At 43.2% G+C, this 22588-nt stretch overlaps 1 protein-coding gene across 7 annotated transcripts in view; it reads right to left on the bottom strand.

Annotated features, from left to right (window-relative positions):
- Nucleotides 1-22588, bottom strand: part of rfx3 (regulatory factor X, 3 (influences HLA class II expression)) — a 41528-nt gene that overhangs the window by 7656 nt on the left and 11284 nt on the right. For 6 of the 7 annotated variants that reach the window (XR_009651594.1, XM_060909483.1, XM_060909484.1 and 3 more), the window contains exons 4-12: nt 16626-16893; nt 10600-10674; nt 9936-10117; nt 9728-9847; nt 7734-7858; nt 7534-7649; nt 7032-7302; nt 5396-5493; nt 1889-2038 (exon numbers count right to left, since the gene is read on the bottom strand). Coding sequence is in view for 6 of the 7 variants with exons in the window: in XM_060909483.1 (XP_060765466.1) it covers nt 1889-2038; nt 5396-5493; nt 7032-7302; nt 7534-7649; nt 7734-7858; nt 9728-9847; nt 9936-10117; nt 10600-10674; nt 16626-16893 (1405 nt within the window). In the remaining variant the exon portion in view is untranslated. The remainder of the gene's footprint in view (nt 1-1888; nt 2039-5395; nt 5494-7031; nt 7303-7533; nt 7650-7733; nt 7859-9727; nt 9848-9935; nt 10118-10599; nt 10675-16625; nt 16894-22588) is intronic. The other variant, XM_060909485.1, reaches the window with a different exon arrangement.

The raw sequence follows: 22588 nt of genomic DNA, 5'->3' as shown, positions 1-22588 counted from the left end.
GAGACATTTTTCTGGCCATTTTGAGCATTTAATCGACCCCACAAATGTGATGCTCCAGAAACTCAGTTTTATAGCTTCTCTAAAGAGCTCAACTGTTTTCAGCTGTGCTAACATGATTGTACAAGGGTTTTCTAATCATCCATTAGCCTTCTGAGGCAATGAGCAAACACATTGTACCATTAGAACACTGGAGTGAGAGTTGCTGGAAATGGGCCTCTATTGAGGTATTTCACCTGATGTCACAGGGTCATGTGACGCCCCGGTGTCCGCCATTTTGAACGTCAAGCTAGCTAATGTCAACAACAGTAGCTGGTATGTTACTGTAGCAATGTTTACGTTCAGTCATTTGGATGACTGTTAAAACCTTTCAGTCTCAAGTTTTTCCTTTACTGGATTTACTAGTTTACTGAGCTAGCACGCGCCGGCCGCCCGCAGGCTAGCGCGCGCTAGCTCCCAGCTTGCCCGAGCACGCTAGCTCAGTAAACTAGTAAATCCAGTAAAGGAAAAACTTGAGACAAAGGTTTTAACAGTCATCCAAATGACTGAACGTAAACATTGCTACAGTAACATACCAGCTATGATGATGTTGACATTAGCTAGTGCTAACAGCTAGCTGCTAGTACACTGCTACAACACAGACACTGACCCTAATAATACAGTTCTTGGTCATTGCCTGGTAACAGCAAATTTATAACGGGCCATGTCTCAACAGACTAAGAAGTTATTTCAATGACATTTAATAACATTTTGTTTATCCTGAGGACCGAAAGTAAATGAAAATGTGAACAAACCTTAGCTGTAATAAGATGGCGACCACCGGCTCCAGGGACGACCCGCTGATGTAGGCATGTTACCCAGCCTGACAAAATATTTGTAGGTATCCAAACTCTTATACGCTTTCAGATCAATACCTGTGTATGGCGATGGGTTTTTAACGACATAGGTATACAGATCATGTGGGCCGAAGTCAGGTAAAGACGAGGGCTTCGTGTACTTCCGTACGTCAGTGAACAATCCTGGTGGAAGCAGGTAAACGTCGTTCTCTAAGCCTGCTAACCTCAATTTTTGCAAATACCTCTCCCTCTGCTCGCCCTGTAAATGCCCTACGTCGCTGGATAGTGAAGGTGTTTTCTGCATCTCGCTCCTTTTTCTTTTATGTTTTTCATTTGTCGCCTTCCTCGCATTCAAACTGATTCGAGCCGTGACGTCCAAAATGGCAGCATCACATGACTTGGTCACGTGGGTGAAATACCTCAATACACCTATGGAGATATTGCACCAAAACCAGACATTTGCAGCTAGAATAGTCATTTACCACATTAGCAATGTATAGAGTGGATTTCTGATTAGTTTAAAGTGATCTTCATTGAAAAGAACAGTGCTTTTCTTTCAAAAATAAGGACATTTCAAAGTGACCCCAAACTTTCGAACGGTAGTGTATACACACCTGAAGCTTTACACTTTCGTACGCGCATTATGATGCAGATCGCCACACTGAGTGAGCTAGCAGATGTGCGATACATAGTCTGCACTGCAAACCTTTTAAAATGTTACTCTGGTTAAACAAAGTTTCTCCAACTATGAACAAGAAGATGAATAGGTGAACTCTATTTTAAACTCAACATCGCAGCTTGAATTTCACACTTGGATGCATTTTGCCTCAGTAAGAGGATCGTTCTGCTGTACTCCACACAACTTATTGATTCTCACATGATGACTCAGTTTGAAGGCGTCATTAATAACAAGGGCAGTGGAGTTTAAAACAAGTGAATCAAATCTGATGTGGGCATTATTGCTATTTATAGTTGGAGTGTTTGGTACAGCAGAAATTGATTGTTCAAACCTCTATAAGCACAAGCTAGAGGAGGAGATGTGAACGGAGATGCACCTGCACGTTGGCAAAGTCCACACGGTTCAAGTCATTGAGCATCTGGTTGATCTGTGAGGTGTTCTGCAGGACAGCACGTGCTGCCTGGGCCAGGTGGTTCAGAGACGTGTATCTGCGCAGGGTCTGCGCAAAGGCACTAACAGCGGATACCTGAGGGGAGCAAAGGAAAGAAAAAAGTTCTTGGGTAATTGATGCCCTGTGCAAAGGAGAAGTGTACATTTTTCCCCTCCCTAGGCTCACGAAAATGTTTAAATGTGCTCAATTTAAATACATCAGGAAACTTTTTTTTTTAAAAGTACAAATGTATAACTATGAACATAAAACGTACGACATCCTTCTTTAAGAAATCTCATCTCATATCATCTCTAGCCGCTTTATCCTGTTCTATAGGGTCGCAGGCAAGCTGGAGCCTATCCCAGCTGACTACGGGCGAAAGGCGGGGTACACCCTGGACAAGTCGCCAGGTCATCACAGGGCTGACACATAGACACAGACAACCATTCACACCTACGGTCAATTTAGGCCAAGTTTACATTAGACCGTATCTGTCTCGTTTTCTTCGCGGATGCACTGTCCGTTTACATTAAACCGCCTGGAAACGCCGGGAAACGGGAATCCGCCAGCGTCCACGTATTCAATCCAGATCGTGTCTGGTCCGGTGCTGTGTAAACATTGAGATACGCGGATACGCTGTGCTGAGCTCTAGCTGGCGTCGTCATTGGACAACGTCACTGTGACATCCACCTTCCTGATTCGCTGGCGTTGGTCATGTGACGCGACTGCTGAAAAACGGTGCAGATTTCCGCCTTGTATCACCTTTCATTAAAGAGTATAAAAGTATGAAAATACTGCAAATACTGATGCAAATACTGCCCATTGTGTAGTTATGATTGTCTTTAGGCTTGCCATCCTCCCACTTGTAAGTGATATGCGCTGGGATCACACACACAGCGGCTCAGTCCCGAATCACAGCTTGTGAGCTGTGCAAGGCCGGAGTGCGCACCCTCCAGAGGGCACTCGCTGTTCAGGGCGGAGTGATTTGGAGCGCAGGATGCCTGCGGAGCCGAGCGTATCCGTGTATTGGTGTTGCTATGTGCACGCAAATCGTTTTAAAAACGTTAATCTGATGATCCGCTGATACGGTCTAATGTAAACATGGGCTTAGAGTCACCAGTTAACCTAACCTGCATGTCTTTGGATTGTGGGGGAAACCGGAGCACCCGGAGGAAACCCACGCGGACACGGGGAGAACATGCAAACTCCACACAGAAAGGCCCTCGCCGGCCACGGGGCTCGAACCCGGACCTTCTTGCTGTGAGGCGACAGCGCTAACCACTACACCACCGTACCACCCCTCTTTAAGAAATAAGAAATTTCTATGGCATCAGGACACTTCGTCCAAAGCCTTTTTCATGGGTGTAAGTTTTCCAGCATGTGCTGGAAGCTCCGGTTTTTTTGGTTCTGAAAGTCATTTTTGTAAATCCGTTGAGATTTTCAGGGGGTGGCCCTCTCACTCTCAGCGTATTACCGGGTTACAGTCTTTGCACGAGACACATCTTTTCATCTCATCTTCGCCACAAACCTCATTCAATTCATATGCCGCTCACCGACGAGCGGTCCTGACTAGCCCGTTGTTATACGTGTGATATGTTTCACGCACGTAGCACGTTGTTCGACCAAATCAACACAGCTATTCCAGTGTATATATTGTAAAAAAGGTATCACAGCAAAAGCATATTAAAAATGGTCGTTTCAACATTTAAATTAGTAGTTGCTAGATGTTTTGAAATATCAAGCCTTGTTATTTCAGATGAATTGATGAAATGTATTAAACATTTGATGTGAATATGCAAATCATATAACTATTAATATTATAAATGATTGCATGAGAGAAAACTTGTAATTTAAAATTTTTTTTTCGAGCCCTAAGGGGGGCTCCCCCCCCCACATGGCTGCACCATGCACGTCTGACCTTTTCAGGTTTTTGAAAAATTTTATACTTGCACCCATGCTTTTTTTTTTTTTTTAAATATGTGGTGGCAGGGGCGGCACGGTGGTGTAGTGGTTAGCGCTGTCGCCTCACAGCAAGAAGGTCCGGGTTCGAGCCCCGTGGCCGGCGAGGGCCTTTCTGTGTGGAGTTTGCATGTTCTCCCCGTGTCCGCGTGGGTTTCCTCCGGGTGCTCCGGTTTCCCCCACAGTCCAAAGACATGCAGGTTAGGTTAACCGGTGACTCTAAATTGACCGTAGGTGTGAATGTGAGTGTGAATGGTTGTCTGTGTCTATGTGTCAGCCCTGTGATGACCTGGCGACTTGTCCAGGGTGTACCCCGCCTTTCGCCCGTAGTCAGCTGGGATAGGCTCCAGCTTGCCTGCGACCCTATAGAAGGATAAAGCGGCTAGAGATAATGAGATGAGATATGTGGTGGCAATATGTGCGACAAGATTGAAAACAATAAGAACAGGAAACGGGATCGAAAAACCAGGGAATCTACACAGGAGAATAAGGCTCGATAAGGCACTGAACATGCATTTTCCCAGTTTTTATGTCCGGAAAGCGCAGGACTGACACCCACGTAATAGTTGAGGCCCCAATAAAGGATATCTGGCAAGTGCGAGTATAGATTTTCTGTGTAATTTGGTCTAATAATAACGATCTCTCCCCACAAGCGGCCCCCAGTTGAACGTGCCCGAAGTTGACACTCCCCGGTTTCGTTTTGCAATAGCTGCCCAACATACACGGGGAAGGAGTTTTTGTTGAATATCTCTTGGATTTCACATGAATGCTGCATAGGAACCCATCATTTTGACCACATTTGGCGAATGGTTAAACTACACGCTGCAAAAATGCGTTTTGCTTCGGTCAGATTCCATTGAGAAGTCCTCCTTTTTTTCAAACAAACAAATACCTGAAATATAAAATAGTGATAATGCATACGATAAAGGCTTTGGACGGAATGACTTGTATCCCATCACACCACCATGGCTCACTTTTTTTTTTTTTAAATTAATTATTGTTAGAGGTTAAACACAATACAGAGCAATATTTTGAGAAGGGGGGACAACACCCCACAACTCAGTTTCTGAGATTCTTTGAGACGAGTCATTTGCTAGAAGAGAGGGAAAAAAAAAGGAACCAGATTGCTTCACAGCAAACACCACAGCTGAGCTGAGCATGTAAGGAAATGCAGCCTTTCGTCCATAATTGCGCAATATAACAGCATCAAGAGTAGAGAGCTTTTCAACTGCATTTCTCACAATGCACTGCAGCCAGGAAGCATGAGAATTTCCTCCTTACATATTCATGACTTCTCAGAAAAGGAGTCCCCCCAAGAAAATTTTCAACTTTAGAAATAAACAACGGCCCTAATGTGCCATCGTATAATACAAATTATGAATGAAAATTCCTGAGAAACTAGCAAGACATTCTTCAGCATTTACACGGGTGACTGCAAGGAACTGAGAAGAGGATTTTGGTTTACAGAACACATAGTAAGTGGTGTTAGCCAACCTTGGTCTGTATCATCTTCTGGGGAATGGCGCTCATGGCGTTGGTGAGCCAGCCCTCAAGGCTTTTGGCAAAATTACGGATGGCTTGAGTCAAGGCACCTGGAAAAAAGAGATTTATTTTATATAAAAAATAAAAAACCCTGGCTAAGGAAAGGTATGGTGTCAGACTGTCTACTTGATACCACCACAACTGGAAAATAGGATTTAGAACAGGGGTCGGGAACCTATGGCTCGCGAGCCAGATGTGGCTCTTTTGGTGACTGCATCTGGCTCGTGGACAAATCTGACATTTGTTAACAGTTGGTCAAAAATAATTTTGTTAGGCATAATATTATCAAAGTTTAAAAAATGACTTCCTGAAATCTAAATGTTAAATTAGCTTTCAAAATATAAAATATGATCACGTATTTGCAATCCATTCCATCTGGGGTTTTTTTCACCGCTGAAGTTCACGGGTGCGTCAGATCAGCCAATCCCAGCAGGCGACACGTCAGACATTAAAAAAAACGCGATTTTTATTGGACAATAAGGTGCCTACAGGGTCGTGTGAGGTAAAATTACATCTGCTTTATTTAAAATTCCAGCTAGCTACCTGTTGCATGCACAACTAACAAAGAAGATGGCGAAGAGAAAAAAGGATGACGATTACCGAACATTTCAAAATGAGTGGACAGAAGAATTCGCATTTGTGGAGAGAGGAGGCTCGGCTTCGTGTCTAATATGCAATGACAAAATTGCTTCAATGAACTGCTCGAATATCAAGCGCCACTTTGAGACACGACATGCTGCATTTGCAACCAAATATCCAGCTGGGGACAGCAGAAAGAAGGCATGCGAAGAGCTACAGAGGAAAGTCCAAGCTAGTCAGCACTTCCACATGCAGACGAACTGATTGTGAAAACATGGAACGCACTTCCAGTCACATACCACACACTGCAGCGAGTGAGCGTTGCTGTGTTGACCATGTTCGGATCTACGTATACATGTGAGCAGTCCTTCTCTCATCTAAAACACATCAAGACCAACCTAAGATCGCGTCTAACTGATGAAAGCCTCAACGCCTGCATGAAGCTCAACCTCACCGCATATCAGCCAGATTACAAAGCCATCAGTAAAACGATGCAGTCCCAGAAGTCTCATTAATAGTGAGAAGTGGTTTTTTTCCCCTTCTTGGCTTCAATATAAAAACGTAATTAAAAATAATACATTCGTACACTCTAAAATTGTTTGGTCTTTTTAAAAATACATAGGCCTACATTTAATTGTATTCATTTTTTTTAATGGTATGGCTCTCACGGAAATTTTATTTTTTAAAAATGGGCATTTATGGCTCAGTCAGCCAAAAAGGTTCCCGACCCCTGATTTAGAATAACGTGTCGTAATTAGATTTCAGTTATTACCAAAAGTAAACTAGGTTTAGGAAAGCGAACAGTAGTACAAAATATTTCTATAAAGATTGTCCGTAGCAGGTGATTATTTTCAGCATTGTTACGGTGTTAGAAATCATTAAGTTCCTAGAGCTATTTGCTTGTTTGGGTTTAACCAAAATATCATTAACCACCAACTCAAAGCTCTTTACATTTAAAGAGATCCCGGGTTGCAAAAGAACCTCCGTCACAGGGAAGCGTTGTGCTTACTAGGAATGGGTCTGAGGACATCAGGGATGAGGATCTCCACTAGAGCCTGGTACATCTGGTGATCGCAGGTGTTCATCCACTTTAGGACAGCCTCGCTCTGGCACAGCAGCAACAGCCTGGCACGTGGCAGACGCCCCTCAATCTCGCTCATTCCACTGTTTTCCGTCATGGTGATGCCCTCTATCGAGTTGGTAGGACAATAGCGCCAGAACGTCTGCCACAACTTCTCTATCAAGCTAAACTGGAGGTTTACCACTACGTCCAAGATTGCCTAGAAGCCAACGGGACATGAGCAAAAAACGGATACGTTTCCATCTGAACGTTTTCACAAAAAAATTTCTACAGTACGTTTATGCATCGTTTAGAAGCACGTTCTAAAGATGTGGAGGGAAACTCCAATATGTCATGACCGTACTTTATAGTAATCGAGTACTACACCTCAAAGGACAAAAACAATAATAATAATCAGGAATTGTGTAATCCTCTCCAAAAAGTGTTTTACCTCACAGTGCTCTCTGTACAGTATCTGAAGAGCTTTGATGTCCTCCATGCTGACACCTTCCACCCCGTTCTCTTTGAGATCGAGTTCGACAAATTCAGGAATGGCCCGAGACGCATCTGCAAGTTGGATTGGTGTTGGTTAAAAAGCATTAAAAACAAACCACCACACACTCGTACCACGCTCCAATTCAGCCTCCTTACCCAGGAACTGCTGATGGTGCTGGCTCTGCGCGAGGACTGTCTGCTCAGCGGCGTTGGGATTGTGATGCCCGCTGCTCGGGTAGTTGTCTCCTAAAAAGCCATCTGCCTTCTGCACAGACTTGAACCTGTAAAATTACATGACAATAAGTCAGGCTTGTAGTACTCGAGTCTGACTCGTGCCCTAATTTTAAGGACTCGTGACTTGACTTGAGCACTGATGACTCAGACTGGTGCATTAACTGCAATTGGAGACGAGGACTCGGATTTTTTCTTAATTTTTTTTTGTAACATGCCATAATAATTTGGCATAAAATATTTCTCTCTCATCTCATCATCTGTAGCTGCTTTATCCTGTTCAACAGGGTCGCAGGCGAGCTGGAGCCTATCCCAGCTGACTACGGGCGAAAGGCGGGGTACACCCTGGACAAGTCGCCAGGTCATCACAGGGCTGACACACAGACAACCATTCACACTCACATTCACACCTACGGTCAATTTAGAGTCACCAGTTAACCTAACCTGCATGTCTTTGGACTGTAGGGGAAACCGGAGCACCCGGAGGAAACCCACGGGGAGAACATGCAAACTCCGCACAGAAAGGCCCTCGCCGGCCACGGGGCTCGAACCCGGACCTTCTTGCTGTGAGGCGACAGCGCTAACCACTACACCACCGTGGCAGGCAAGCTATCTACATTAATTTTTGTACTAATTTTGTCCAAGAGAATGCACATTCACCTTTTCATACATCACGTTCAGGAACAATCTAAGGTTAATGGTGCTAAAATGCCTGGAGAGAACGCCCCTAGGATTGTCCGCTTTGCTTATACAGAGTTCTCGTGCAGTGGGGAAAAAAAAAAAAATGCACTGCTATGTGTTCCATATGTAGAAGCACTATCGAGGAGACGACGGGGACAACCTCGAACTTGAATAGTCATTTGGCAAGACTCCACCCAGAGAAGGAAGTGACGCACTATGTTCGTTGATAGCAGGCGGGGCTTGCTGACTGATGAACTAGCTTCCCCCCCCCGTAGCCTATTAACAAAAATGGTGCAATCGTGCAGGAACGTTAGTCCGACACAGTAGCAGAGACGCTTTCACATAAAGGCAGCCACCGTCAAATGGTGCGGATGGAGTCTTGTTCTCGGACTCAATTTTCTTTAAATGACTCGAACACTGGGGACTCGAGGTTTAGCGACTTGACTACAACACTGCAACAAATCGTTCGATCTAGGAGTTTCGGGATCGAGGAGCGCTGACAGTTATAACATCAATGTCACACTGCACTGGCAAACAAAAGCTATTCCCTTCAAATAGTCACGAGTTTAATCAGGTATTAACGAACCTAGCATCAATAGTTCAGTAATTTATAAACATGAACCTGTGTGCTTTCTGTAGCAGATACTCCACTGCAGCTTTAGTTTACATAAACACATGTAATGTTTAGCTGAAGAAGGTTCATCAGACCAGAAACTTAGCTACAGGGTAGAGATATTCCGTCAGAAAGGTCAGTCTTTTTCATTTTATATGCCCCCTCATGACATGGAGGAGTGTTTATATCTCATCTCATTATCTGTAGCCGCTTTATCCTTCTACAGGGTCGCAGGCAAGCTGGAGCCTATCCCAGCTGACTACGGGCGAAAGGCGGGGTACACCCTGGACAAGTCGCCAGGTCATCACAGGGCTGACACATACACACAGACAACCATTCACACTCACATTCACACCTACGCTCAATTTAGAGTCACCAGTTAACCTAACCTGCATGTCTTTGGACTGTGGGGGAAACCGGAGCACCCGGAGGAAACCCACGCGGACACGGGGAGAACATGCAAACTCCACACAGAAAGGCCCTCGCCGGCCACAGGGCTCGAACCCAGGACCTTCTTGCGGTGAGGCAACAGCGCTAACCACTACACCACCGTGCCGCAAAACTATTATTAACAATACTAAACACGCATCAGGGAAGAAAAAAATATAAGGGAGGAGGAGTGTACCTCTGCTTCTGATGCACAGGCTGCTGCCGCAGTGCCATGTATTGCATGTCCTCCTGCAGCCGGTTCAGTGGCGAGTCTGGCTTCACGCGGATCCCGTAATAATGATACTTGGAGTTCCCTCTGCAATCAAAAAACACATCGTTAGCTAATTGCCATGTGGCTCTCATTAATGCAGAAATATCAGTAAGGCTCCTACAGGTAAAAGTACCTGGTTCCGAGGCGGCGCGTGCGCAGGCCCATGAAGATGGAGCGGATGAGTTTACCAAACGACGCGGCGTTGACCGGATCGAGCTTCTGCTCCTGGCAGTGGCGTAGGTAGTGGCTGTAGAGTGTGGAGCGAGGCAGACTCACCCCCTCTGCAGTCTCATAGTTATCCAGAAGCCACTGAAGCTGTAGGACAGCATGGTCATGAAGTTTAGCCATTTTAACAGCTTCACAAATATAAAGCATACAAACATCAGAAGCCACAAAGAGACACTTTTTTTTTTGGTGCGATTTTACATTTTCTTCTCACTTTTGCAAGTAGGACTGTGCGATTTAATTTTAGAACGTAAAACGGTACATCATGCTGTACACATTTTTCTGAAAAGCAACCTTAAAATAATAAGATTTAAATCAAAGTCTGGTCTTTTACAAAAAACTTCAAATTTTCTAAATCCTTTCTAGCAGCGTCTAGTGCATAAATCGCCCACTACTACTTGCAAGACTTCAATCTTTAGATATGATACAGACATTCAAAAAGTGTCAAAACAAAGAAAGCTGCCTAAGCCCCATCACCTAAAGTGGGAGAAACACAGTGCAAAAAAAAAAAAAAAGGAGGGGGGAGAACAGTGAAGAAAACAAACAAGGCGTCTCATGTTTTTGTGACTTACGTGGCTGTTGAGCAGTGAACTTCTCTGACTGGACAAACCCTCAGACTTTTGGAGCGTCTCAATCGCCATTTCAATCTGATAGACCAAAGAGCAAAAAGGGGGAGGAAAAAAAAAAAAATGGAGGGGAAAGTAAAAGGAAGGGAGGGGGGATAAAACTGGCTGTAGCGACAGAGACCCGTACTGAAAACCACGAAGATATGCAGTCATCAGTACAGATTAGCAGAAAATAAACCCGCATCAAGCTTCCCAACCACCAAATGAGACACAGAGCAAGACAGCACAGCAGATTCACATAAATAAAATCGTTCACATACACGCTATTCAAAGGAATCATTCACCCAAAAATGTGAATAGTGCCAGCAGGTGTAATTTTATGCCGACACGCACGTTCAGGAGAAGTTTTCCTTTGAAACAGAGGTTTGAAAAGTGCAACATTTCTGCAAAGCAACACACACTGGTCTTTCACAGAACACTACCACACCTTACCACCAGAGGGCAAAACTGATCTAGTAATCACATTTCTTACAGCTCACTGCTTGGAGAGAAAATTTTTTTTTTTTTACACAGTATACAGGCAGGTCAATAAGTATTTGGACAGTGACGCGTGACGGTCATAATTTTGCCTCTTTAGACCACAGTGTATTTGAAATGAAGCAATCATGATGAGACTGAGGTGGAGAATTTCAGCTTGAACAAAAATATTCAATTAACTGCTTGGGAATTCTAGCTTTAAAAAAAAAAAAAAAACCACAACATAGGAACACCATTTTCACAGACTCAAAAAGTAATTAGACGACTGACTGATTAGCAGTTTCAAAACCAGGCATGGCCCGTTTCATCATTATTTCATGACAAATTAAAGGGGAACAGAGGGCAATATATAGAGGATTTCGGTCTACGTCATTGTTTCCATAGCGACAATATTTATGCCGCCATTTTGACGGTCACAAATATGGCGACTACCGGTAGCGATACACTGTTGATTAGGGCTGTAACGATACACCCAACTCACGATTCGATTCGTATCGCGATTTTTGACCCACGATTCGATACGCCCACGATTTTTTTTTTAAATGTTTTTTTAAAAGTAGTAAATTTGACTTATTAACATTTACTTACTTACATTAACTATTTAATAACAAATAATTCAGACCACTGCAGAGAATGAGTAATATGTATGCAAAAATGAACAAATGTATATCCAAAGATTGTTTTATTTCTCAAAATAATACTGTTGAGCCGGAAGCTCTGTTTTTTTCGGTTCTGAAAAAGTCATTTTTCCAAATCGTGTAAATCCGTTAAGATTTTTTTTTGGGGTGTGGCTCTCACTGTCTCACTCTCATAGGGCCAATGATTTTCTGTGATTACAGAAAACAGATGGAAATTACGGAATTTTTATAGTGAAACGTTGCTCGCGTGTCAAAATGTAACTGCCGCAGAAGGCTTCCGCCCAAGCAGACATGCCTTCAGTGTTGCCAGATATTGCTAACGTTTTCCACCCCAAAATATGTTCAAAACCAGCCAAAAAGCTCGGGTGGATAAGGCGCCATACCATAAATCCGGGGACCTGGGTTCGATTCCGACCCGAGGTCATTTCCCGATCCCTCCCTGTCTCTCTCTCCCACTCATTTCCTGTCTCTACACTGTCCTATCCAATAAAGGTGAAAAAAAGCCCAAAACAAATCTTTAAAAAAAAAAAAAAAAAAGAAAGAGGGTGTGATTAGGGCTGAAAAACAAGAATCAGACCCATGAGAGAGAGCAAAAACTTCAGGAGCGACCAAATCAACAATTTATGATATTTAAAAAAAAAAAAAAAAAAAAAAAAAGGTAGGAATGCGCTAGTGAGCTGAGCAAGACCAAAAGGCCTGGAAGACAACTAAAGAGGACAATGGTAGAATTGTTCCCCTTCATCGAGCTGAGTCAGGAACACTCGCGGGGAGGTAGGTGCATCACAGTCAAGGTCTACAATCATGAATGGAAATACAGAAGGTTTACCTCAAGATGCAAACTACTTAGCATTCAAGAACAGAAAGGCCAAATTAGACTTAAAGATTCTTGGACCAGAATGATGGGAAGAGAAGTGTATGGAGAAGGAAACGACGAGCTCATGATCCAAAGCATATGACATCATCTGTCAGACACAGTGGACGCGAGTATGTACAGCTACTGGTGGAACTGGGTCACTGGTGTTTAGTGATGTGACTGCTGATAGAAGTAGCAGGGTGAATTCAGAAGTATTGGAGCTACACTTGCTGCTCAGATTCAGTCAAACGCTGCTGGATAATGACCAAAAAAAAAAAAAAACAACCCATACAGCGAAAGCCACCCAGGAGCTTCTGAAGGCAAAGAAATGGAATGTTCTTAAAGGGGAACTGAAGTCATTTTTAAACTCGCTTTATTTCTTAATTAATGTGTTATTCAATTACGTTTTCAGTTTTAGTAACCTTGTATCGTGACTCGTCTTGGCAACTAATTGCAATTAAATATTATACTTATCGGCCTATTCGGTTTTTAGCCGTGTTGAATTTAGTTCGTTTGGTCCACGGCAGGCGTCGCTTATCCGCGCGATCTTCACGAGACTTGTGCGAAACTTTGAAACGTGAAGCGTCAGCGCCGCCATTTTGAAAACTGTTTTCCAAACGAAATATTGCACAAAAACGAGTTTAAATGACGATTACTGCCTACTTTTTTCAAAAACTTTCCTGATTGCTATCGAAACAAACAAAACTTCCGGCTTGATCACGTCAGCATTCGAAAGAGGGCGCGCGCGTCTTTTGACAACGTTGGCAGATGTCGGTCGCTTTGATTTCCGCTGTACGTTTTACTTCCGTCCTACGATGTCTCGCACAGGTCTCAACGAATCTCGTTTACAGCCGTTGCTTTGACATATGGACGGATATATTACAGAGCGTATTTCAAACACTCATAACTTGCTACAGCAGTGACAAAATGGCGATCAAAAATGCATTCCGATATTTAATAAAATGAGAAATAGAATTTTTCATAATAAAATTTGCCTTCAGTTCTCCTTTAAATGGCCGAGTCAGTCAACCCAATCGAGAATGATTTTTCAATTACTGAAGACAAAAACTGAAGGCTGCTGCAGTAAAGGCCTGTCTAACCATCTCAAGGAAGCAGCATTTGGTGATGTCCACGGATTCTAGACTTCAGGCGGTCAGTGACACTGAAGGATTTGCATCCGATTCCAAAAAAGTTGGGACAAAGAACAAAATGTAAATAAAAATGGAATGCAATAATTTACAAATCTCAAAAACTGATATTGTATTCACAATAGAACATAGACAACATATCAAATGTCGAAAGTGAGACATTTTGAAATTTCATGCCAAATATTGGCTCATTTGAAATTTCATGACAGCAACACATCTCAAAAAAGTTGGGACAGGGGCAATAAGAGGCTGGAAAAGTTAAAGGTACAAAAAAGGAACAGCTGGAGGACCAACTTGCAACTCATGAGGTCAATTGGCAATAGGGCATTAACATGACTGGGTATAAAAAGAGCATCTTGGAGTGGCAGCGGCTCTCAGAAGTAAAGATGGGAAGAGGATCACCAATCCCCCTAATTCTGCGCCGACAAATAGTGGAGCAATATCAGAAAGGAGTTCGACAGTGTAAAATTGCAAAGAGTTTGAACATATCATCTACAGTGCATAATATCATCAAAAGATTCAGAGAATCTGGAAGAATCTCTGTGCGTAAGGGTCAAGGCCGGAAAACCATACTGGGTGCCCGTGATCTTCGGGCCCTTAGACGGCACTGCATCACATACAGGCATGCTTCTGTATTGGAAATCACAAAATGGGCTCAGGAATATTTCCAGAGAACATTATCTGTGAACACAATTCACCGTGCCATCCGCCGTTGCCAGCTAAAACTCTATAGTTCAAAGAAGAAGCTGTATCTAAACACGATCCAGAAGCGCAGACATCTTCTCTGGGCCAAGGCTCATTTAAAATGGACTGTGGCAAAGTGGAAAACTGTTCTGTGGTCAGACGAATCAAAATTTGAAGTTCTTTATGGAAATCAGGGATGCCGTGTCATTCGGACTAAAGAGGAGAAGGACGACCCAAGTTGTTATCAGCGCTCAGTTCAGAAGCCTGCATCTCTGATGGTATGGGGTTGCATTAGTGCGTGTGGCATGGGCAGCTTACACATCTGGAAAGACACCATCAATGCTGAAAGGTATATCCAGGTTCTAGAGCAACATATGCTCCCATCCAGACGACGTCTCTTTCAGGGAAGACCTTGCATTTTCCAACATGACAATGCCAAACCACATACTGCATCAATTACAGCATCATGGCTGCGTAGAAGAAGGGTCCGGGTACTGAACTGGCCAGCCTGCAGTCCAGATCTTTCACCCACAGAAAACATTTGACGCATCATAAAACGGAAGATACGACAAAAAAGACCTAAGACAGTTGAGCAACTAGAATCCTACATTAGACAAGAATGGGTTAACATTCCTATCCCTAAACTTGAGCAACTTGTCTCCTCAGTCCCCAGACGTTTACAGACTGTTGTAAAGAGAAAAGGGGATGTCTCACAGTGGCAAACATGGCCTTGTCCCAACTTTTTTGAGATGTGTTGTTGTCATGAAATTTAAAATCACCTAATTTTTCTCTTTAAATGATACATTTTCTCAGTTTAAGCATTTGATATGTCATCTATGTTCTATTCTGAATAAAATATGGAATTTTGAAACTTCCACATCATTGCATTCCGTTTTTATTTATAATTTGTACTTTGTCCCAACTTTTTTGGAATCGGGGTTGTATTTAAAACAAGATCAACTGTGAGCTGCTGCTCACTTGCGTATCCCCCTCGCTTATATCAGAATGCAAGCAATCGAAGGAACAGAACACTCATTATGAATGTTGACGTCAACAAATAAACAAGTACAGTAAGTAAAGAGCCGTGTTCTCCCCAGGGATTTCAAATAGCATCCTGGTAAACTGTCATTGTGAAATAGCGTCAAAATCCACCGTATATGTTTCATAAATACATTTGGTCGGTAAACAGGAAGTCGATGTGGGACAGACTTGAAAACGGTACACGCGGTATAGAACCCCAAGCTGAAGCTCGGTACCAAACACCAAGCAGTTATGATTTGTAGTTGCTGAGGGAAAAAAAAAAAAAAAAAAACACGTGTTATGAAGATTTTGTAAATCCACACTACGCGTTTCGTAAATACATTCAGTCGGCAAACAGGAAGTTGATGTGTGACAGACCTGAAAACTGTACACATGGTGTAGAACCCCAAGCAGCTAGGATTTGTGGTTGCTGAGAAAAAGGGCATTTCGGATGGACGGAGATATAGACGGATGGACAGAAGTAAATCAGTATTACTCCCCCGTTCAGAACGGGGTATAATAAATAAAAGGTACCTATATTTATAATAATGTTCGTAATTCCTAAATGGTTAATGCAACATTTTTGTTTAAATGACTCGAATTCAAGCTGAAAGTCTAAACGTCAGCTACATCTTGATGGCTTCTTTTCAAATCCATTGTGATGTACGGACGGGAGGGGGTGGGGAACAAAAACAACAACGCCAAAAAAAAAAACCTAAGTCAGTGTACAAATACTTATGGACTTGACTGGATATTTAAAATTTAGGTTAATCCCCATGTTCTGTTTGGTACTTAATTAAAAAAGTGGCGGTACAGCTGACCCTTTGTGTCTATACACTACTTTGAAATATCCAAATTATTAATTTCAGTTCCTCTCAGTCTAAATATTTCAAGAACCATGCACAAATCCCTTCTCATGCTTACATCTAAACAGCTGAGAGGAGGAAAAAACAAACCCTCACCCCTTTTAAAAATCCTTTCCAGTCAATTTCGTAAATGTTATTTAAAACGCAAGACCTTGAGCAAAGCACACACATTTCCATTAGTTCATTTTCACTCTGAACTCAAACAGAACATAAGGGTTAAGTGTTGATCCTCCCTTACAGTGAGAAAGCAGATAACAAGAATTTGATCCTTTGAAGGATGATGTACCGTAGCAGGAGAGGCCCTGGTGGTCTGTGCTGCGGTGTGAGGGGCGGAGCCATCCATGGCGTTGGCTCCGATCAGGTAGGCCCCTGAGCTGCTGATGATCTGACCCCCTGTGAGGCCCATAGCCAGCCCGCCGTTAGTGCTGCTGCTGTTGGCCAAGCTGTGAGTCGTCACCACCGTGCTCACCTGGGGCGCGGCACCTTGCGTGTCAAAGTAGCTCCCGCTACTGTTCTGACTGTACAGCTGTGGCTCAGAGTACGAGTATGTGCGTCTAAGGAAACAAGTAGATATACGGTGCAATTTTAAGAGCAAAACATGAACATGTGTGTGGATTAAGGTTTGCATCAACTTTACATATCGTAGATCAGGTTTGAGTCCAGCTAGGGACTGCCACATCTAAATTTTGCATAGAAGCAGCATATACCGTACAAGCCATATGCATTTTTATGCAAATTTATAAATCCACAATCAGCTCTTCCCCTCCTTACCAATATTTTGTCTTGATGCATATTTGCTTTTCAGGATTTTTTTCCCCTCCCTTTTCACTTTTGGGGTTAAACAAAATTTAAAATATGGTATGGGGAGCAGGGGGGGCACGGTGGTGTAGTGGTTAGCACTGTCGCCTCACAGCAAGAAGGTCCGGGTTCGAGCCCCGTGGCTGGCGAGGGCCTTTCTGTGTGGAGTTTGCATGTTCTCCCCGTGTCCGCGTGGGTTTCCTCCGGGTGCTCCGGTTTCCCCCACAGTCCAAAGACATGCAGGTTAGGTTAACTGGTGACTCTAAATTGAGCGTAGGTGTGAATGTGAGTGTGAATGGTTGTCTGTGTCTATGTGTCAGCCCTGTGATGACCTGGCGACTTGTCCAGGGTGTACCCCGCCTTTCGCCCGTAGTCAGCTGGGATAGGCTCCAGCTTGCCTGCGACCCTGTAGAACAGGATAAAGTGGCTAGAGATGATATGAGATGAGTATGGGGGGCATCGTGGCTCAGGTACCATACCATAAATCCAGGGACCCGGGTTCGATTCTGGCCCGATCCCTCCCTGTCTCTCCCGCTCATTTCCTGTCTCTACACTGTCCTATCCAATAAAGGTGCAAAAAGCCTAAAAAAAATTTAAAAAAAAAAAATAGTATGGATATAGTCCACTGTACATAACGTAGTATAAATATAGTCGGAAATGTCAAAATTGCACTACGTGGCTGCCACACATTGTCGTGATTCGGAGGGGGGGGAGCGCAAGCCAAAGTCACGATGCTGGCTCTCTGTAACAGCGGCTTTGTGCCAAGTAACATTTTAAACGACACGAGTTTCCCTTGTCTCTTTGCACAAATACAGCAGAACAGTTTTACCACAACACATTTTAATTGGTATCCCTTTTCTACCAGTTTACCACCCACCACTAGGTTGTCCACTACTTTAAATGGAAATGATGCAATAGTTTTAAAATATGTGACTTTTTTTTTTTTAATGGGTGCGTGGGGGGGGGAATGCCACAAGCTGTAAGATGATTCTAAGATCGCTTATTTCTGTGAAGGGTGTTTTTTTTTTTTTTTTATACAAACCCACCCTTCACAGAAATAAACGATCTTACAGCTTGTGGCATTTCCCCCCCCCACCCATTTTTATTTTATTATATATAAAAAAACACCCACCCACACGCAGGCTCTCATGGATATAGAAATAATTAAAACTGGCACCTTGCATTCATCACTGCTCTCGTTCTATTTCAATGCGATAGATAACCTTTGTCGTGGATCTTCTATTCTTATCATTGCAACACAAATGTTTGATCATGAATCGTGCTGGGTGTGTGTTAATACATCATACTTTCATTTTCTTTTAGCATTGCTAATAGTTTCAGGCCGATCATCAGTAAACGTGTCTCCTCGAGATTTCCTGTAACTGGTATAAATGAAACAATACAGAAGCGTGCTCGGAGACGTGTATTATATATCTTATAGCATGTGATCTACACTCTAAAAACGAAAAAAAAAAAAAGGGAGGTCATATGCCATTTAGTCAAGGCGTTTCACTGTACCAGCTGTAAATCTGCTGCATGTCCTTCACTTCATGCGCACAAGCTTAGTGAAGTCCTCACCAGCTCTCGAGCGCAGCACAGCAAGAAGATGGCTGCTTTAAGACCTCTTGTTAATACTTGCAGTCATTGTCAGGTGACGGTGCACAATTTACACCCCCGCTGTGGCTCAAGTGCCGTCAGCACCAACACGTTTTTGTGACAAGACGGTTTCTCAGCATCATCCCTCCAGCTCAAAAAGCAAGGCAAGGCACAATGTCAAGAGCGAACGTGTCTTTTGTCGTTGGGTAACTGAACGAACCTTTAGGCTGGGCTCGGCGTGATCACGGCTCAGTGGATTTGGTCCTGCTATTTACTGTTGGGCTTGTTGATGGAAACGTATTCACCTTACGAGTTTCTTTTGGAGAAGCTTTTCCGAAAACGACCCCCCCCCCCGTGTGCTGTACAATTAAGAGATTTGCTTGCTTTAACACCCGACTCAACTCATCATGGCTGTGTTTGTACAGAAGAACACAAAAATATCCAAGCATGGGCTGGACCTACATGTTAAAGTGCATATTCTGGACCAATTTCGTGGTTTTTTTTTTATATATGAAAGTATGTCCCTTTCCAGAAGGGTAATTTTGCACAAGGCCATCTGTCTACAGCAGAAAAAAAAAATAAAAATAACAAAACGTGTCTGGAAAAATCCCAAGGGAGTCCGGAGCCAGATTCGTGACGTTACCTGCGGAAGCGCCAGCAGGCTGCGCGAGCTTTGCACGGTTTCAGTGCACAGCCTGTGTAGACCAAGCGCTCCCATTTCTCTCTCATTGTCCGGTCTTTTGGGAAACGATGAGTACTAATCCCATCAAGATTGGTGTTGCTACACCCTCCTACGATACATCTGTTAACCATTTTAATAATTACGCGATAACGTTGAAGAAATTTGCAGAAAACCACCAGGTCGTTTTCTCATAAACAAACCAGCGCTGACGTAGGATTCAGAGGGAGGCGTCCCGCACGCGACGTCACGAAAATCAATGTTTCCCGGGAAATTCAAATGCCAGGTTTTTTCAGAGGCGGACCAATTTCGCCTCAAATGGCTTGATTTCAACAGAATTTTTCTGGTATTCCGCAAGGTAAAAAAAATTGCAAAAAAAGCAGAATGTGAGAGAGATATTTGACCAAAGTTTAATATAAAATAGGAGAATTACATTGATCTTGCTCCTGAATTTATCCGTGATATGCACTTTAAAGTTTTAAAGCAACCCACCCCGCACACCACTTTATGCACAAATGAGTGAAAGCAGAGGCGATTAGATGATTAGAGCTCCAACAGCTCTCATTCGGCATGTGGTATGATGGAACACAATCCCTGTATCCGAAATCACTCCCTACTCACTATATAGTGAGGTCACCATTTTGTAGTGCTGTCCGAATGTATAGTGAGGATTACGACACCCTATAGATCCCTTCGCAGTAAACGTCATTCATACGCAAGCGGAAATTGCGCGCGCAGCCTGGACCCAAAAAAGACTCAGAAATGCCTAGTTGTGTTGTCGGGTGTCAGAATCGTAGCAGTGATGGGGTTAAAATGTTCAGAATTCCAGCAGGATCTCACCCATTCCAAAAAAAAAAACGCCGACGTCTATGGCTACAAGCCATCAAACGTGTAGACTGGGATGAAAGCACTATCAAAAATGCGCGGGTTTGCAGCGCCCACTTCATCACAGGTAAGATCAGGCTATTTATTAAAGCTTTCTTTTTTATTCTTTCTAGTCTTCGTTTATTGATGTAGCAAAATACTTTGGTAACGTTTGTCTGATTAGCTAAGTCATAGTTACACAATGTAATGAATATCGTTAGCATGTTAACTTAGCTTTGCATGCAGTTTTGTTTGTAGGAGAGGTCTCGCTTGACTCAAGCAGTCCAGATTTTGTGCCATCATTATTTGCGTACACCGAAAATCACATTTTAAAGCAAGGATGGAAAGGTAAAATTGTGTGCCCTCACTCTAAATGCCAACTTGCGTTGACTGCTCTAACCTAGCTCCCGCCCCGTTCGGTTTCATTTCTGCTCTCTGCCTCTCGCTTTTTACGCAGCTCTGATTTCTCTTAGCTGCGCTCTTCACACTATCATTCCTTTCATGCCATTCCCTCCTGCAAATTGCTGTTTAGTGTTAGTATTTGCTGTTGTAGCTAAAGCCACATTGCCATCACATCACTGGCATAATTTGATTAAAACAAAATGAATATGAATGTCCCATTGTTAATCAAGTTGTACATGCCCGCACATAACATAATCATATGCGTCTAAAGACTTGTAGGCACGAAGTTTTTCGTGGGTGTACACTGAAGTCTTGTCAATAAGGTACGAGTATATATCTGGCCATTGTATACCAGGGAACTTACTAACATCGTCCGTCCACTCTATAATTAAATGCGGATCCGGTAGGCGATGTCCACTTGTTAGAGTTAACTTATTTATGTAGCATTCTCGATCTTGTAACGACAATTGTTTGGCATAATCTGACAGCTCATAATGCCGGTCTATGGGCAGCGCCATTGTTTCTGAGTCCAGGTTGCGCGCGCATCCTAGCAACGGTCGGTTTGTTTACAAACATGCGAAGGGGTCTATATTGTAGCGCACTCAAAGCATCACGAAAAGTAGTGTACAACCGATGGTCACTAATCAAGCAATATATCCCGTCATGCATTGCTGTCGTGCTGAAAGAAATCAAATCAAAAGCCTCAAATTTAGTTTAATAAAAGGCAGTGGCGAAGAAGAAAGCATTCAGCCCTGATTTAAAAGGACTGAAAGATGCAGCCGACACAAAGTACTTTGTATTGATTAATGTGGGAAATACGTTCAGTATAATACGGCTTTACCACAAAATTACAAGCGTGTGTTTTTGAAAACCCACCAGCCGACTGATCTAGCACGTTTTAATTGTGAGACAGTAATGACGTAAATAACAGCGTGATGGAGTAGTGTCTGAAAGTGTCCCCCCCCACCCATTTTACCAATGAGCTCACTATACAGTGGGGCAAAAAAGTATTTAGTCAGCCACCAATTGTGCAAGTTCTCCCACTTAAAAAGATGAGAGAGGCCTGTAATTTTCATCATAGGTACACTTCAACTATGAGAGACAAAATGAGAAAAAAAAAATCCAGAAAATCACATTGTCTGTCTGATTTTTAAAGAGTTTATTTGCAAATTATGGTGGAAAATAAGTATTTGGTCAATAACAAAAGTTCATCTCAATACTTTGTTATATACCCTTTGTTGGCAATGACAGAGGTCAAACGTTTTCTGTAAGTCTTCACAAGGTTCACACACACTGTTGCTGGTATTTTGGCCCATTCCTCCATGCAGATCTCCTCTAGAGCAGTGATGTTTTGGGGCTGTCGCTGGGCAACACGGACTTTCAACTCCCTCCAAAGATTTTCTATGGGGTTGAGATCTGGAGACTGGCTAGGCCACTCCAGGACCTTGAAATGCTTCTTACGAAGCCACTCCTTCGTTGCCTGGGCGGTGTGTTTGGGATCATTGTCATGCTGAAAGACCCAGCCACGTTTCATCTTCAATGCCCTTGCTGATGGAAGGAGGTTTTCACTCAAAATCTCACGATACATGGCCCCATTCATTCTTTCCTTTACACGGATCAGTCGTCCTGGTCCCTTTGCAGAAAAACAGCCCCAAAGCATGATGTTTCCACCCCCATGCTTCACAGTAGGTATGGTGTTCTTTGGATGCAACTCGGCATTCTTTCTCCTCCAAACACAAGTTGAGTTTTGACCAAAAAGTTCTATTTTGGTTTCATCTGACCTTCTCCCAATCCTCTTCTGGATCATCCAAATGCTCTCTAGCAAACTTCAGACGGGCCTGGATGTGTACTGGCTTAAGCAGGGGGACACGTCTGGCACTGCAGGATTTGAGTCCCTGGCGGCGTAGTGT

This window comes from Neoarius graeffei, chromosome 25 (genome assembly GCF_027579695.1).
Source record: "Neoarius graeffei isolate fNeoGra1 chromosome 25, fNeoGra1.pri, whole genome shotgun sequence".
NCBI lineage: Eukaryota > Metazoa > Chordata > Actinopteri > Siluriformes > Ariidae > Neoarius > Neoarius graeffei.
Note: the sequence above shows the minus strand (reverse complement) of the source record. Positions and strands in the feature narration are given on the sequence as shown.